The sequence below is a fragment of the Siphateles boraxobius genome, unplaced genomic scaffold (assembly GCF_051911475.1).
Source record: "Siphateles boraxobius isolate OS27281-9 unplaced genomic scaffold, OSU_SipBor_1 1, whole genome shotgun sequence".
Taxonomy (NCBI): domain Eukaryota; kingdom Metazoa; phylum Chordata; class Actinopteri; order Cypriniformes; family Leuciscidae; genus Siphateles; species Siphateles boraxobius.
In genome coordinates this window covers 18,599,719-18,617,910 of record NW_027508699.1, presented here as the reverse complement: position 1 = coordinate 18,617,910, position 18,192 = coordinate 18,599,719, and the positions used below count along the sequence as shown (strand labels likewise).

Genomic DNA, 18,192 nt, shown 5'->3' with positions numbered 1-18,192 from the left:
ACTAAAGTGTCTGTTTAAGATAAAATGTAGATTTTATATATATATATATATTTAAAAACTGCACATAAGCAAACTGAGTTTAGAAGGTTTTATTATATTTTTTCGTGATAGCATTTCATTTTGAGAACACAGCAAATAAAGTCGAGGGTCACAAAGTTACTCCAGGTTTGGCTTTATCACACCCCTTTCACAACAGACAAGATGTTCACCATATATCTATTAACAACATAGTGCCAAGAGAAAGCAAGTCTTTACACAATCACTCAGACACCTAAATTAATGTGGATCTGCACTGACTTTACACAGCGGACTGCATCGGAGAAATTAATTTTGAAGAGAGGGAAAAAATAGATATATTTATATGCATACAAATGCATGCATATGTGACAACTTGTATGGATATATAAGTACAGGCATGTATGTGTGAGTGTCTGTCTAATGGATAAGTGTGTCTAGGGTTATCATATGCAATATACGACTGCACGTAATCACTGAAATGATCCTGTGTAACATGAATATGTTATTGTTTTGACGTCCCAAAATCGTTTAAGGCAAACAGCAGATCTAGTTCTGGAGAGGTGATCCATATCTGGAGCCATGATTTTAGAACACAGGTAAACACAAATTTGGCATTAAAATAGGTATATAGAGCCAGAGTTTCTATACAGAAAAGAGGATCGGGGGCACGTATACGAGGGGTCAAGGCAGATGGCAGGACCAAACTAAAATAAATGAAGTAAAAGATTACCTTAAAATGGTGTCAAAGAGGTTTTGGAAATATCGCAATACTGTTGCAGTTTCAAGCTCTATTCATACAGTATAGAATTTAAGCAAATTCAGTACAGAATTCTAGCTCGGTCAACGTACACCAAAGCAAGAAATGATAACTATATATACAGAATGTGAATGATAAATACAGATTTAAAACAGTCCTGCTTTTTTTCTTCTTTTAACTTCTTCACTTTGATAACAGCTGTTTCTTTTTATTAGACCAGCTCTACGTTCCTTTTATTTTGACTTCAGTTTTCACCACAGTTTTCATTGAATTCACCCACATAAACTGATTAAAATACTATAGATGACTTTGTAGTGTTTAATACAGTTCAGCTTGAAGTCAAAAGGGCAAAAACAAAAACAATTTGCTGAGAAACAAACATGAATATATATTTACCATAATAACTCCAAAGCTCCTGCCTTTTTCCTTACTAGTAACCATATAATGTCTTCTGTAGCCCAAACAGGCTTCAGGAGTTTGTCAAGAGGTTTGAAGAGGACCTGGACTTTATAAATATTTTTGTTTTGGACAGCCATCTAACATATGATTTGAATCCGGGGCCTGGGCTGTGGGAGGTTAAGAAAATGTTAGTGAGCCCGACCAGTCCAGTAGAAACGTAAGGGGCGGATGGGGGTGTGGAGGAGACTGGGGGGTAAAGGGTAGTGCTCAGCAACAGCCCCCTCCGGCTTGCTGTCCTCCCTGACTGCCGCCCAGCGTGGAGTTGGTGGCAGCATGCTGGGGTCCAATTTTGATGCCGTTAGCCTGCACACACAAATAAAACACATGCAAGACATTTAAACACTTATTTCCATTTCAGATGACAAGAGACCACACAATTTGAACCTCTGCTTCCATAAGTAAAAAAAAAAAATCCACGAGGAATTATGGTGATTTCGTACTGTCACATAACGCTGTATTAAGCAGAAAAAAACAGCCCCTGTAGGCCTGAATTAGTGGGCCGCTTTTGTCAGCACTGAGGCGGGAGAACCTCTGGAGTGTTATTCCAGCGGTAACTCAGAGACGCAGGGAAACCTGCCAGAGCTTTAAAAACACACACACACCCAAGCTGGTGGCACTTTCATTCATCACACAAAGGCATCCACCGCGCCAACTTTTCCCTTAAGCGGGCTTGTGTTCAAAACAGACATGCTGTAGCGAAGCTGTGCTTTTGTAACGTTCTCAGGAAACTCCACACTGCGCCAAATCTGATTTATAGTGATCTGGGGTGAGCTCATGTGAGCCTTGAGGTTCCTGGCCAGGATCTCTATCAGCTGATGTGGTTTGGATGCTGTGCCTTAACTTTTTTCCTGTATAAAAAAAACTCTTCCTACTACTACAATAAAATAGCTGCACTGGGCTCACCTCCATCCAACCAGCTGTAACTTACGAAATGTGAGGAATTTATGTGTTGGCTACCAGCCAGTAGAGAGAAACTGAAGGACTGGAGGGCTTGTGTGGAGCTTTCCCTGGAGCAGATCTGTGTTCGTTGAAACTTTGCTCTCTCCTCTCACTTCAGTCTTATGGGTTTATGTAATTGTCAAGTATTCAACACCATTACATTCCTAAACATTTTATGGGCTGTTACAATGCCTGTGCAAACCAGTACAATAATATCTGCTATGCTACATTGGCAATTAGATCTGAGTTTGCATAGATTTGAGGACAACAATGTGGCTTCTGTGGAAAAACATCACCATAGTACAAAGTGCATCAACCATCCAATGTGAGATTCTAGTATATGTATTTACTTTTATATTAAACCCATTTACTGATGAAAAACTCTAATAAAGTATGTGTAATATATAAGCAGCTTCCACTAAAGTTAAAGGTGCACTGCTTAATTTATGTCACTAAACTGGGGGGGGGGGGGGGGGGGGACTAACAAAACTATAGTTTGGATAACCCCAAACTCACACCATTGGTTAAACTGGTCACAGAGCCACAATGTTTAATTTTGGGGGGGGATTCATCCTATGAAAATCTTACAGAGCATGGTCTCGTGTATATCAAGTAGGGAAAGTAGCAAGTATTTCAGCAAAATTACACATTTCACCTTCCAGGAAATGGTTTGTAAATGTAGTTTCTGAATCCACCCACCAGACCATACATAATGGATTTCAGTGTAACACAACAGGAAGTCTTCTTGACCCAATTACTTTTAAGTTGTAAAAGCAAACAAAGAATGTGCTTCCTTGTCATATGGGTTACCTCGTTGTTTATATCAAAGACTCCCTCCTGGATCTTTTCATAAATCTCCTTGGCTGTGTTGATAAATGCCTGAAACACAAAAAGGACCATATTTTATCCATGTGATTAAAAAGCCATTCTTTAACTGCTTATGATGATAAACTCGTACTGAATTAAATGAGACAGGTGCAAAACAACCAATACTGGAATCAAAACAATACTGAATACTCGGATCAATATAATTCATGAATAAATAAGTCAGATAAAACAGATATGATTAACTTGAAATGTTAAAACAGTCAAGGATTTTACAGTTGAAGGCTGGTGCCCCCTTCTGGCTGAAAGTGATGGTGTCTATTATTACTCGAGTTGAGCACACATTGGTCACCCAGAGAAAATAAACACGGCCATGTGCATGGCTCACCTTTAAAGTGTTAAGACCTGCCACCGGCACTTCGTAGCCTAATTAACAGAGCTGCTTTGCTTTTTGGTGCAACTGCCTCTCAGCTCTCCAGAGCTATCATTCCTCTGTGGCTCAATTACCACAGAGAGAGAAAGAGATGGCTGAGCGAGTGCCACAGATGTGTGCGCTCGTATTCACGGATGTGTGTGTGTGTGGCAGGGAATCTATGAATATGCATGAACCTTAAATAGGAGATTGAAACGTCATAAAAGGGTGGGGGAAGGGTCAGGAGAATTCACACGACACTAATGAGACAAATTAATCATTGAGGCGACTTTGGGTGGGTGGATGGGGGAGGGACTTCCACAATTTAACATCCCCACTCTTTTAAAGCCAGCTCTAAGCCCTGCTTTAGCTTCTTGGCTTCCACCACAGAGATCCGAATGTTTTTCTCCCCAGCCTGTGTCCCTAGGGTGTTATCTATATGCATGCATGTACACATGTTTTCACACAAGAACCCAAACATAAATCACAACACAGGCATTGAAGACCTGAGCCACACAATAGTGGTTTTACCTCTTCTACATTTGATGCAGTCTTTGCAGAAGTCTCCATGAAGATCAGTCCATGTTCTCTGGCAAAGGCCTCTCCTTCCTCTTTCTTCACCTCTCTCCGTGACTCCAAATCACTGGCACGAGGAAACAAATCAGATTGTTTATTTCAAAAGATTTAATTTACAATTTAAATATTTTATTTAAATTATTCCTGTGATGGCAAAGCTGAAATTCAGCATCTATCTTCAGTGTCACATGATCCTTCAGAAATCATTATAATATGCTGATTTGGTCTTCAAGAAACATTACTTATTATCAATCCTGAAAATGGTTGTGCTGTTTAATATTTTTGTGGAAACTATTATATATTTTGTTTCAGGATCATTTGATTAATAGAAGGTTCAAAATAACTAAAATCACTAATATACTGAAAATGGAAAACTTAAATTAATTGAGTAAATGTGTTGTAAACCGGTCCAATTTACACCAGGGTTTAGATCCAAATAGACATTTTAGAATTTTTATGTTCTCTTATTTGCTGTAATTATACTATTATATATAAAAATAAATCTGTCAGTATGTACTAGATAAATAATAAAAATAATAATAATGATGTACACTGACCTTTTATTTCCAATGAGCATGATGACCATGTTAGAGTTGGAATGTTGACGAGCATCTTCTAACCAAGTTGTCAAGTGATTAAAAGTGTCCCTTCTGCAAGTATATAACAAACATCCACACATAAAAAAATACAGTGAATTAAACAAGAATAATTTTTGTAGTCAAGACCTGAAACTGGAGCAGACAAGATTGTGGAGCAGAACAGAATATGGCAGTCATACGAGTTTGGTCTCACCTTGTGATGTCATAAACTAGCAGAGCCCCAGCTGCACCTCTGTAGTAAGACCTGGTGATTGAGCGGAAGGACTCCTGTCCGGCCTGAAACACAAAGACACAGGAATCATGCCACCAGTAAAAGCCTGTTTATAAGAAAGAATGAGGTGCTAACAATGTCCACAGGGTATACACTATGTGCGTAAACCATCTTCACCACAATCCCTCCAGGCTGGTGTTGCCCTGGGAACTCCAGCTCTAAAAGACCACTGTGACATCCCATGCACAGACCCTCCGTCGACTCTCCACCCCATAACGCTACTGTGGAGCATCACTGACGCCTCTCGAATCCTCCGGCCCCCAGCGTACGGCCACCGTTCAACGTCGTGTCATGGTATAAGATGGCCTCTGGTCCACCCAGCCCCTTTGACAGCAGGCAAATAAGCCAGGAGCACGTATTTGAATTCAATAACCCATTCCCCGGGGCAGCTGTTAACATTAGAGTTAATGGAGCCCATTGTGAATAAATGATGAATGACACTGTTATGCCTGCCATCTGCTTGGAGTGAAAGGTTACAGGAAGGCCAGACATGCAGTTTCTCCTGTTACTTCATCCAACACCCACCCCACCCCCATTTTCTCTCATTTTATCACAGAGCTGGTTGAAATAACCTTGAAATAAATTTATGGTGCATTTAAACACACAGTACAATTTAGGTGACATCATCACTTCAAAGCCACACCAAACAACCACCGCATGATTACCTCTAATTATCCCGACATTAGATTTTTCATTGGACAGCCTCGCCCTTGCAAACTGGCTATAAACAGGAAAACATCCTTTTTAACGTGTAATGTCTCTTCATGTTTTCTTTACACATGCATAACTGCATCTCTTATGAGAACTGCAACCTCCTAAGAGAGCATACAAGTGTAAAAAAAAAAAAAAAAAAAAAAAAAAAAAGACATCTGATATATACAACAAAGCTATGATGAAAACAATGGCCATTGATGTGTTGTCACCCTCTGCTGGCCAATATGTTTATGTGCAGCCAAGACATTTTTTTATTAACATTTCATAACTGTAACATTTCATGTATTGTAAAAACATTTATAAATGCTGGCAAATAAATGATCCAAGTCAATTGAGACAAGGTTTTAAAAGCTCTGTAAATAAAACAAACATACCCCCAGTTTCAAGGAATGCTTAGAAAAATCAAGTTCTATTCAAGGCGGCATTTTTTGATAGACCGAATGAAGTCTCCACAATTCAACGAAATATTTAGTTTGGGTCTTTCACCATGAAGAACTGCAGTGGTAATCAGGAAAAAAAAGGGGGAAAAAATGTTCAAAGGTTTGCGGTCAGTAAGATTATAAAAATAATTATTAAATTGATTAACAGTGACAAAAGACATTTAGGATGTTAAATATATAATAATTCAAATAAATGCTGTTCTTCTGAACTTTCTATTCAGTATAAAAAATAAATGTTTCTTGAGCAGCAAATCAGCATATTTCATGATTTCTGAAGGATTATGTGAGATTGAAGACTGGAGTAATGATGTTGAAAATTCAGCTGTGCCATCAGAGGAATAAATAATATTTTAAAATATCTTAAAATAGAAAAGTTATTTTAATTGTGATCCTATTTCACAATATGTGACCCTGGACCACAAAACCAGTCACATGGGTAAATTTTTTGAATTTATACATAATCTGAAACTGAATAAATAAACATTCCATTGATGTATGGTTTGTTAGGATAGGACAATATTTGGCCGAGATACAACTAATTGAAAATCTGGAATCTAAGGGTGCAAAAAAATTGAAACATTGAGAAAAATCGCCTTTTAAAGTTGTCCATTTATGTTTGTGATTATGCTGCATTCACTCACAAAAATAAATGTTTTATATATTTACGGTTGGACATTTACAAAATATCTTCATGGAACATGATCTTTACTTAATATCCTAATGATTTTTGGCATAAAAGAAAAATTGTTAATTTTGACCCATACAATGTATTGTTGGCTATTGCCACACAAAACCCCGTGCTACTTATGACTGGTTTTGTGATCCAGGGTCAGATATTACTGCTTTTACTAAATCAAATGAATGCATAAGAGACTTTAAATTAAACATTAAAGCAAGTATAAATTACTACATACTAGCATTAATGTCCCACAGATATGAGTGAAATAGGCATCTTAAGAAAACAAACCTGTTTCTGTGCAACATAGGTGCTGCAAACTAAAAACTGCAATAACAACAACAAAAAGCCAGGGGACCAGCATACGGCAAGGATTAGAAACATTAGAAATTAGAAAACTAATTAGAAACACTTTCGACCTGTCAATCATTTAGAACAACACATCAGGTTTGTTGACCTGTCTTTGAAGGGCAGGGCTTTAGAAAAAGAGAGCGAGTGGATGAAGCAAGGGATGCCCTGCTGGTTCATGTCATAACTATACAATTTGGCTGCAAAGAGCATTTATTGACAACAGTTAAAAAAAATCCATGGATTTTTGGCAAGCAAAATTTACTTGCATTACATATTTTTGGAGGGCTCTTAAAGGAATAGTTCACTTAAAAATAAAAATTTGGTCATCATTTACCCTCAAGTCGTTTCAAACTTGTATGAATTTCTTTTTGGTTCCAATAAGCATTATCATGACATTGTCTCTAAAATTATTTAAGTTCGATGTCAAGTGACTGGCTCAAAGCAACCTGACAGCAGAACTGAGCTCCCATGAGCAGCCTCAGGCATATTGCTGAATTAGCATTATTGTATGGCCAAATCTGCCTAATCAGGAAACACATGTTCCCTCAACACTGTCTCAACTGTGTCAGTTTCATACATCAGGCATGGTAACACTCATATTTACTAAGGGCATGATTTTGACCTAAATGATCACACATAGAAACAAACTTGTGCTTTTATGCACAAATAAAATGCATGAAAAATCAGATGACTAATCTTACCGTATCCCAGATCTGCAGTTTTATCTGTTTGCCATCTATAGTGATCATTCGCGCTCCAAATTCAACACCTGTCAAGACAAATGAAGGCTGAGCTTGATTCATGACTCATGCAAACAGATCACCTCAGATTTGCATCAACACCACAGATCAGGGGCCGTATTCACAACACATTTTAAGGCTAAAAGTAGCTCCTAACTGGCGAATTTAGGAGCAACTCCTAAAAATAATGGGCGTGTCACTCCTAACTTTAGGACTCCTATTTTTTTTGACTAAGAGTAATTCACGAAGCATTTTAGCCCTAAAAGTAGCACCTAAGTCTGGGACAGCTTAAAAGAAGTCGAGAGGACTCCTAACTCACTAAGACCTATTCACAAACCGCTTTTTGTGGCATTTCACGTTGCGATGTTTTGAAATGCGTATGCGGCGGCTACAGGAGCTTCCAATCACGAGGGAACAATTTTGCATTGTAGGCATAACTAGGGATGCAACAACGCCACCAACAACAACCAAAACTACTCACTGCATGTAAACTAATTGTAACATTTCATTGTGAATCAAATTAAAATGTTCTTCTCTTTGCAAACGTAGGCAGAGGCATATAGTGACAGATTAATTCAATAATGTTGCAAAGATATTGCATCAATCCATATGTTTCATTAGGCTACTAGGCTATTTTTTTTTCCTTACTCTTTATTCATTTAGGCTATTTATTCAGTTATTCATCATCTTCCGTCCTTCGCACTACTTGTGTAGCGCACGCATTCTCAGACCTGTCACCTGTCACTCATCATCATAGGGGAGGTGTTTGGAATCATTCCCGCGTTACAATCATAAGCCAATCAAGGTGGTCACTTCAGTCAAGCTCGTGCATGAGTAATGACGTCATCCATAGCAACGAAGACTCACTCTTAGTTTAGGAGTTGTCATTTTTCTTTACTAAGAGTAGGTCTGAAAGGCGTTGTGAATAACTTTTAAGAGAAAACTCCTAGCTAAAATATTTTAGTGCGATTTAGGAGCACTCCTAGTGGTAAGATAAAATGCTTTGTGAATACGGCCCCAGATCTTTTATTTTAAAGCATTAGTGATATAAAACTTGACAATAGTTACCAAATGGCATCTTTAAATACATTTATTTACCCAGGGTTTGTAGAGTGTGCTCATATAGAGTGGATGGAGCCTCAAACACTAGAGCTGCACGACTTTTAAAATACCTACTTAATGCTAAATTCATTCAAGAGATTTGTTCAAAAACACTGATTCATCCAGTAATGAAACAAGTGAAGTCTTTATGAGTGAGTCATTGAATTCATTCAAACTGATTAAAAAAAATAAAAAATATATTTTATATATATACACATATACACAGTATATATTATTTCAAATCAATTCATTATAATTCATTATCATTTTTTTAAATAGAATTAGGGGTGGGCGATATAGCCTCAAAATTATATCACAATATTTCAAGAATATTTGCGATAATGATATTTATGACGATATAGACATTTTTATTGTTGTTGAAAATTTTCTTATTATGTTTATCTCGCCTAAATGTTTGCTTACGCATTGCGTTTTTACAATGTGGTAATTTTGTTGTTAAGAGTTTACACAACACAAGGAAGCTTGATTTCAATCTTTGAATTAAATGTTAAATGCGTGTAGGTCTAACACCAGTATTCAGAAATACTACAGAAACATCATAAAGTAATCAAATGTAAAATAGCACATAGTCTTTTAGTTCTGTTTCCTGATTAAATTAAATACATAGGCTAATAATTCTCATTCATTACAATTAAAGCTATCTTTTGTTGTTTTGACGACAACATTAATGACAGACGCATAGCCTATGGCTGCTGTCACTTTTACAGCTAGTGCACGGATCCATTGCTGTTTTCATTATACTGTCTGTCACACTGTCACATGCGTTTTATACATAACCGACTGTGTTTATGAGTATACTTAGCAAGACCGGAAGTTTTACACAATTTTGCGTTTTTCCCCCCATTAAAGCGATATAATCCACGAAAAATAACTTTAGTTTCTCGCGAGCTGTACTCTATGTATGCACGCAGTGCAACTCTCTCAGAGAGTGTGCGAGTAGCTTACTGGATAGTTTAAAACCGCTTGAATGTTTAAACTGATAAGTATTAAGAAGACTTGAAGATTATAAACTTTAGTTACGATGCACTGATGGCCCGATTGTGCAAGAGACCATTCAGTCATGTCCCGACTCCTAAACGCACGCGAGACAAGAAACGCGCATCGGCAGCCCCGCTGAACACTCAAGCTGTTTGTGAAATTGCTAAATCGTCATCGGAGGCTGACAGGCTGCTCTCGCGCTCAGACAGGTGTTGTTGTTGTGCGTGCTAGGGAACGTAAATGCGCCATACGTCATCGCGTCACTATATCATTGATATCGCGATATGACTCTTTTTTATCATGTAAAAATGTATACCGGTATTATCGTGGACGGTATGATATGGCACACCCCTAAATAGAATGCAGCAATTAACATTTTAGAACCTATTTAAAATCATGGGAGAATCGTAATCGCCATAAAAAAACAACAACGTGATTCTCATTTTATCGAGAATCGTGCAGCTTCAAACACGAAGCAAGTTTTACTATTATGTGTTTTTATATAGTTCCAAAAACATTTCAAGGAGACTGACACCAGTCTGTTTCATGTGCTAATAAGACCCATTCCTGCTGTTTTAATTAATGAGAGAATATGTGGTTGGGTTAAAAGTGCCTTACCGATAGTGAGATCGTGCACTGGCTGAAAGCGCTTATCTGTAAACTGTAATAATAGGCACGACTTCCCCACACCTGCAAAGCAAACACAGAGGGTCACATGTGAATGGCCACAATTAGCCTCAGGCCTATACATCTGCTGTATCCCATTACATCAAAATCATTTGTTCAGGATTTAATTGAAAACATTTAAAGAGATAGGGTGATTTCTGTAGTGAAGACAAAACTGGCTTTCCCCTTTTACCTCATTTTCCAATAATGTGCATAAACAAATGGTTTGAAAGCCATTGTAAGACCTTCTTGTTTTGCTACTGCTAATATGAATGAGAACAAAAAACTCATGCATTAAGATCAATATCAGACAAATAATTTAACAGTCACATTAAGGCAGATTAGTTTGAGATCACGGCATTTAACACCAGTTACCTGATGGATTGACAGCAAAAACAAAGACATTTCTCATATACAATTTTCTTTTCAATATTCACTGTAAAGTGAATGCAAAAAAAAAAATGCAAAACAATTTTAGCTTTCTCTGCACTTAATCTATTACCTATATTACTCATTACCAAAATGTCACATGCTAGTTTATACATGAACTTGATTCTATATGAAACTAAGTACATTAATTGAGTAAAATCATCAGTTCAAGACTAAAACTCATCCACCAAAATGAGATTAGAGGATCTGCCATGATTCACAAACAGGTTAAATGCTTATGACATTAGGAGGAGGCGTTACCATGAGCAACAGCAGTTGCCAAGCAAGCGAGCAGCATTCAAAGAGCGCTCACAAGAGAGATGTATGGAGACAACACAACAATGATGAAATTACAATGTGTATTGAGCAGACTCACCTACAGCAAACACTACACAGCCTACAGAACAATTAAGTAACTAAATTGACAAAAAAAACAGCTTTACAAAATACTTGAGCTTATGTATTGTCTCTTGTGAATAATAGTGACGACATAAATAATGTGGTAACAGTGAGATGCTACTGCTTCAATCCAACCCTGTAGTGTTATATCTATGGCGGTATAGTCATGGTAAGCATATGAAATCAAACTCACAGGGGTGAGCTAATCAATGTTCTCATATAGCTATCTATACATGAATGAATGCAAACTTTCTCTGCTGTTCTGCACTTGCATAGAAGTGCTCAAGAGAAATGTAAAGTAGCACTACTTGTATAGTTGGTGCTCTTTAAACTAACCATTTATGCTTATATTTTTCACATGAGTAACTTAAGATAAATGTCTGCTTAACGAATAACTGCAAATATAGTTTGTCCAGAAATCAAACAAAACTTGTGCAAGTGCAAACTTATACCTTAATAATGAACACAAGGCAAGATGCAATCTCATGATGCCTAGCATTGACTAGCTCGATCAAGTTTCAGATGAGCATCAACGGACTTGAGTTGAGCAACGTGCAGAGGCTTGAGCCTGTTTACACATACTAACATTACTTTCACAACCAAACTAAGTCTGACAAACCCAATTTTACTATTGTTCAGAGTCTTATGAAATGCATTAGGCATTGTGGAGTTATGATGGCTGCTTTTGTCTTGAGCACAGCCCAAGGTCTGATTCAAAAGGTAGAAAACCACTGTAGACCACTGTGCATGTGGAAGTGTTGGGCAAGATGTTGAAATACTTTGGGCCGCAACAAACTGGATTATTAGATGTTATGGTACACTACAAACTATTCTAGATTAGGCCTAGACAATTAAAGGGACAGCTCACCCAAAAATGAAAATCCTTTCACTATTTACTCACCCTCATATAGTTCTAAACCCGAATGACTTTCTTCCAAGGAACACAAATAAAGACATTTTGAGAAATGTCTCTTAGATTTTTGTTCATACAATGATAGTTATCGTTCACCAAATGTGTTTTTTTGTGTGTGTGTGTTCTGCAGAAGAACCTCAGTCATACAAGCATATGAGTAAATTGAGAAAATGTTACTTTTTGGGTGAACTATCACCTTAACTCGTGTATGTTAGCAGTCCCAGAGAGCATGCGCACAGACAGAGAATGTTTAAAAAAATAAAAGAGATCAAAAAATAACTCTGAGATGAGATTATCATAACATGTTCTCAGACACTTATTGTGGGCTAAAACTAATTTAATCAAAAAATACTTTCCCTGCTGTTTTGCACTTGCAAAAAGAATAAAGTCTACAAGGTTCAGTCTTCCAAAAAAACGTAGAGCACCACCGCTGCATCTCCACATGAGGCAGAAAAGACACTTCACAGTCAACAAAAAACAGTCCCCCTTTATATTAGGTGTCTTCAACTATGTACTTTTTGAACTATGTAAAATTGTTAGGTACAATGCACTTATTGCATTCATGTTGTAAATAAAACACATTTGCTGCTATTTAGATGGGTACGTTTACAGGTTTAGTGTAATTACATTTCTGCAACTATAAATATAGACTAATATGATTATAGACATAACTAGAAACTAAAGCTATGAAGTATTACATGCATGTATTTTAAATACAAGTAGAACGTGAAAATATGTATAAGGGCATTGGATCAATTTAATGTTAATACATAGATTAAAAAACAACAACACCACGTAACTTACCCTGGAATTGAGTGGAAGCAAAATCATATGGAGAGTGCTGGGTTGACATCACTCATCAGCACCCTCCTCAGCATTATAGTAATATATTTCTTGCAAAATATTAATTGTTGGGGAAATTAAAACTTCTTTTCGAAACTAAATGACTGATACACGCATTTAAACACAGAAATACGTTTTCTGTTTTTGCCGTATCTCTTGTGGAAAGGCCTAACGTTACAGTGACAGAAATCTGGTGAAAACACTATCAGGCCACACATATACGGGGATACCAGCACCAAAACACACATTGTATGACCCTGACCGATAAATGTGGGACTTGAGTAATAAAACAAGTGAATTTATCTTATAGTCATTGCTTATTAAATGTTTTATACTCTTGATAAAACGCAACTGGGCCAACGCCATTTGTAGAGAGTAACGTTAAATAGCTGCTAGCGATTTTGGCTAACTAGCCAGATTGTGGCCTTTAACTGGACTAGAAAAGATGTAACGTTAAGCAAAGCAAGAGAACACTGAGCCAGACGTACTGACACGTACACAGTATGTGGCTTTTTCGCTCACCATCTCATGCTAATAGAAAGCAGAGATGCTGCTGTTGTTATTGAGGCAGACAGCTGATATGAAGCAACGTTTAGCTTGCCTGCTAGCTTCCCCCACCCAGTGGAAAACAAAAGACCGTGGCAGCCTCATAACCACACACCGCTGCCGTGACATGAAGCACACGATTAGGAATTAACTTTATGTATGTGATAAGAGTTAGCATGAGGCAGATGGAGGGAAAGGCAGAGTAAAAACACAGGCTGTCAGTCCTCCCACCCCTCGCGCCTCTGCTTGAACCACGTCATTGACTCCAACACTGCGGAAATAACTGACTCGCTGTCGCTGCTTACCCGTGTCTCCGATTATGATGTATTTGAAGAGATACGCGTACGCCATGGCCAACCGGTCCTTGTATCAACCTGTTCTGGCCTTACTAAAATGGCTCCTTGAAGCTAAAACCGCAGGGAAAGCGTGTGTGATATAACGTTATGCCTCCGCTAAGCCAGCCCTTTTCTCTCCTCGACGGGAAGGAACAATAAACACCTCGAGCTCCAGCCGGTCTACGTCACACGTCCCGCCTTCGCCACGCACACAGAAGAGGTTGTGGACTTCACCGGAAGTTCTCTCACCTAACCGCTATGTGTCAGGTCAATGTTCGCCGACAGATAATTATGTCATTAGACTTTAAGGTTTTATAGTTCGCTAGAGACACTACAGAAGAATAATTATCATTCTAAAGATTCAAACCTTGAAGCTTTTGACCTCTCGAAAAGTGATCGTGAGTGAACTCCTGAATGTTGAAAAAGCAAAGCTAAAGAATTTCCCATTTAAATCCAATATTAATCAACCACATTTGAGCACTCACCGACAAAAAATAGCAAAAATTGCTTGTCCTTGGGGCAGTAGGCTACATTTTAAGGGATACCTCGTTCCATATTTGTTTTTTACTTTGTAATGTTTAATCAAAATGTCAAAACAGTGAAAACGATAGACACATGCAGGTCTTCAACGGGTGCTTCTTAATTAGAAGGCTGCATCCTAGTGGGTCGACCTTCCAGTCCTTCTGAGGCTTGCGGGTTAGAGTCCTTCATAGCATTTAGACAATAGAGGCTGCATAAATTAGGTCAGCCGGAATTGGGAACACTTCCTATAATACCTGATGTACTCGTTACATCATAAGAAGAATGGAATCTACGCTAATGTTACACTACTGCTTATTCCGAGGTTTACTGTAATCAGTTGAATCCAGGCCGTATCCAGATCAGATGTTGGACCTGCGCCTAGACACGACCACAACGCATGATGTAGTCAGAAGGATCTGGGCTATATCCAGACAAGATGGATCATGGAGGACCTGCACCAAGACACGACCATAACGCATCCCTGAAGTGTCAGCAGAGATTGTGTCAACTAGACTCTCCCCTGTAAAGGCCTCATCGACACGAGAGCCATCGGCACTGATCCTCAACAAACCCATATCCATACAGGCGTGACTCCAATCTTCAACCAGAAGAAACTGGATAACATTCTGATTGTTCCAAACCAATCTGTTTTCTGACCCATAATGCAGGCTGAATCATAATCATACACTGTTCGTTCATTGGCCAGAGGAGAACTGCCTCTTGACTAGAGGAAGGGCAGTTGTGGTCTAATGGACAGAGAGTTGGATTTGTAACCTGAAGGTTGCGGGTTCGAGTCTTAGGAGCGCAGGAAATGTAAGTGGGGTTCAATGTACTGTGCTCTCTTCCACTCTCATTACCCACAACTGAGGAGCCCTTGAGCAAAATTGGGTACCCCCAATCACTCCCTGGGTGCCACAGCAAAAAATGTCTGCCCACTGCTCCAGTCTGTGTTCAATAATCACTGCTTTGTATATGCACTTCGATGGGTGAGTATGGGACACCATACCTGGTATATCCCTTTAGAATGAGACATCTAGTAAGTGTTGCTATGTCATAAAGGTTTCCATCCCTGCAATCATGGCACAAAAAATACTATAAAAATGTTGGTTAAATACTTTGTATTAAAAATCTTTAAATTCTCTGATTTACTATTAATGCAATACAGTGAATTACAACGATCAGTGGTCTCCAAGTGGTTTACATTATGGACAGTTTGGCATTAAGTGATTAATTTACAACAAAACAAAAGAAAACATATAACACCATCTCCAAAATATAATTTTTTTTGGTCTTGATATACAGTACATAATGAAATTGGCGAGCTCAGTGCTGTCTCATTTTTTGCTAATTCCTTATCATGAATTGGAATGTGTGCAAAGGATTGTGGGTGACTGGAGGATGAGAATGATTACACCCGAGTCATCCTTCAAAATAAGCCGAATGAAGGACATGAAAAGCAGACTTCCAAGGATCCTTCAAATTGAGATGGCCTTTGTCAGTGCTTGTTGACGTAAGGCTGCATTTCTAGGCTGCTACTAGGACAAAGTCTTTGAACTAAGAAGCACCCATTTAGTCTGCTTAAACCTGCCTCTAAAAGCTTGTGTTCATCTGCCTCCATTTTGTATGCAACACCCACATCTCATAATCCAATCAACAAACGATGTAGTTCCCACCTTACTTTTTTATTGCGTTTTAGAGGGTAGATATAGGCACAAAGTTGTCAAACCCCCTAACCCTAACCGTTACCAGCCTAGTGACAAGATACCACTAAGGTACAATTTTCTGACATTGAATATTCAGAAAAAGTACAAGGACACATAAACAGTTTTTTTTTTGTGTGTGTGTGTATACCGTAAATATTGTGGTTTGATCTCTAGAATCACTCACCCTATTTCTTAATATTTCACATTTACCATAACCCTAAATTTCTTTTTTGCCGTAAATGTATCCATATTATTAGGGCTGGGCAAAAAATAGAATTTTCAATTAATCGTTTTTTTTAAAAAGTGGTCGATTCAAAATCGATTCTCAAAGGCCACAAATCGATTTTTTTTCCACATTTATTTATCTATCACCGAAAGCCAGTATTAGTTTCCCTACACTCTTCATGCTTGCAGCCTCCATGTCACAGCTAATGCTGTGAGATTTTATGTTTGTTTTATCTTAAACATAAAATAACCTGATCCTGTTTGATCAAGGCATCCGACTGTTCTGACTTGTCAAATTTTCAGCATCAATTTTTCATCTTGCATCAAAATCCTGTCTATTCATTGTATGCATTTAAAATATAGAGTTAGGTTCTGTTTTAATGTACCCAAGTGTACCTAAAATAAAAAGAGTTTAATATACCAAAAAGAGTTTAATATATAATAATATATATAGGTTTCTGGTTCTTAATTCATTTTTTATTAATTAACCACTTGTAAACTTATGTTCACTTTTCTTTTTTTATAAATATAGGATTTGTATTAAAGGGTTAGTTCACCCAAAAATGAAAATTAAGTCATTAATTACTCACCCCCATGCTGTACCAACCCCGTAAGACCTTCGTTCATCTTCGGAACACAAATGAAGATATTTTTGATTAAATCTGAGAGGTGGATCACTGCTACATAGGCTGCCAGAGGGAATGAAACTTGACGGCCCAGAAAGTCATTAAAGAAAATGTTTAAATATTCCATGTGCCTACAGTGGCTCAACTATAAGTTTATCAAGCGACGAGACTACTTTTTTCCCGAAAAAAAAAACATAATAACGACTTTATTCGACTATTCCTTTTCTTCCTTGTGGGCCTGAGACGAGAGTTCAAGAGATTTCCACGACGCATGCGCGAGAACTGAGGAGAGAACGTTCTTCTTCTAATACTTCTTGTTCAGTTCTCGCGCATGCGTCGTGGAAATCTCTTGAACTCTCGTCTCAGGCCCACAAGGAATGAAAAGGAATAGTCGAATAAAGTCGTTATTATGTTTTTTTTTTCGGGAAAAAAGTAGTCTCGTCGCTTGATAAACTTATAGTTGAGCCACTGTAGGCACATGGATTATTTAAACATGTTCTTTAATGACTTTCTGGGCCGTCAAGTTTCATTCCCTCTGGCAGCCTATGTAGCAGTGATCCACCTCTCAGATTTAATCAAAAATATCTTCATTTGTGTTCCGAAGATGAACGAAGGTCTTACGGGGTTGGTACAGCATGGGGGTGAGTAATTAATGACTTAATTTTCATTTTTGGGTGAACTAACCCTTTAAATCTATATTCATTGAGCCGAATCGAGAATCGAATCGGGAATCGAAATCGAATCGACAATCAAAATCGAATTGAGAATCAAAATCGAATTGAGAACTTGCGAATCGAAATCGAATTGAGAATCAAAATCGAATTGAGAACTTGCGAATCGAAATCGAATTGGAACATCTGAATCAATACCCAGCCCTACATATTAGACAAATACTTTTAGTATACAGAAGCAAATAATAAACATTACTTTTTGTATGGATAAATGTGAAGTGTATAGCGATCCTCATATCCAGCAATGAAGTAGCCTAATTTTTCTTTCTTGTGCACACAGTTTGCATGGTTGTTCTTGTTCAGATGGACACGAGTATCAAAGTGCATGGTTAACCATTCTCCAGTGCCAATGGTGCTATTCTGGCCACAGTGGTGGT

At 37.9% G+C, this 18,192-nt stretch overlaps 1 protein-coding gene across 1 annotated transcript; it reads right to left on the bottom strand.

Moving 5' to 3' along the window:
- Positions 1-74: 74 nt before the first annotated feature.
- rab2a (RAB2A, member RAS oncogene family) lies at positions 75-14,285 on the bottom strand. Its single transcript, XM_077227323.1, has 8 exons — positions 13,979-14,285; positions 10,496-10,567; positions 7,739-7,806; positions 4,779-4,861; positions 4,544-4,636; positions 3,942-4,053; positions 2,984-3,052; positions 75-1,537 (listed from the first exon to the last, which is right to left on the bottom strand). The coding sequence occupies exons 1-8, from the start codon at positions 14,022-14,024 to the stop codon at positions 1,442-1,444; spliced, it is 639 nt and encodes a 212-aa protein (XP_077083438.1). The 5' UTR covers positions 14,025-14,285; the 3' UTR covers positions 75-1,441.
- Between the last annotated feature and the right edge of the window lie 3,907 nt (positions 14,286-18,192).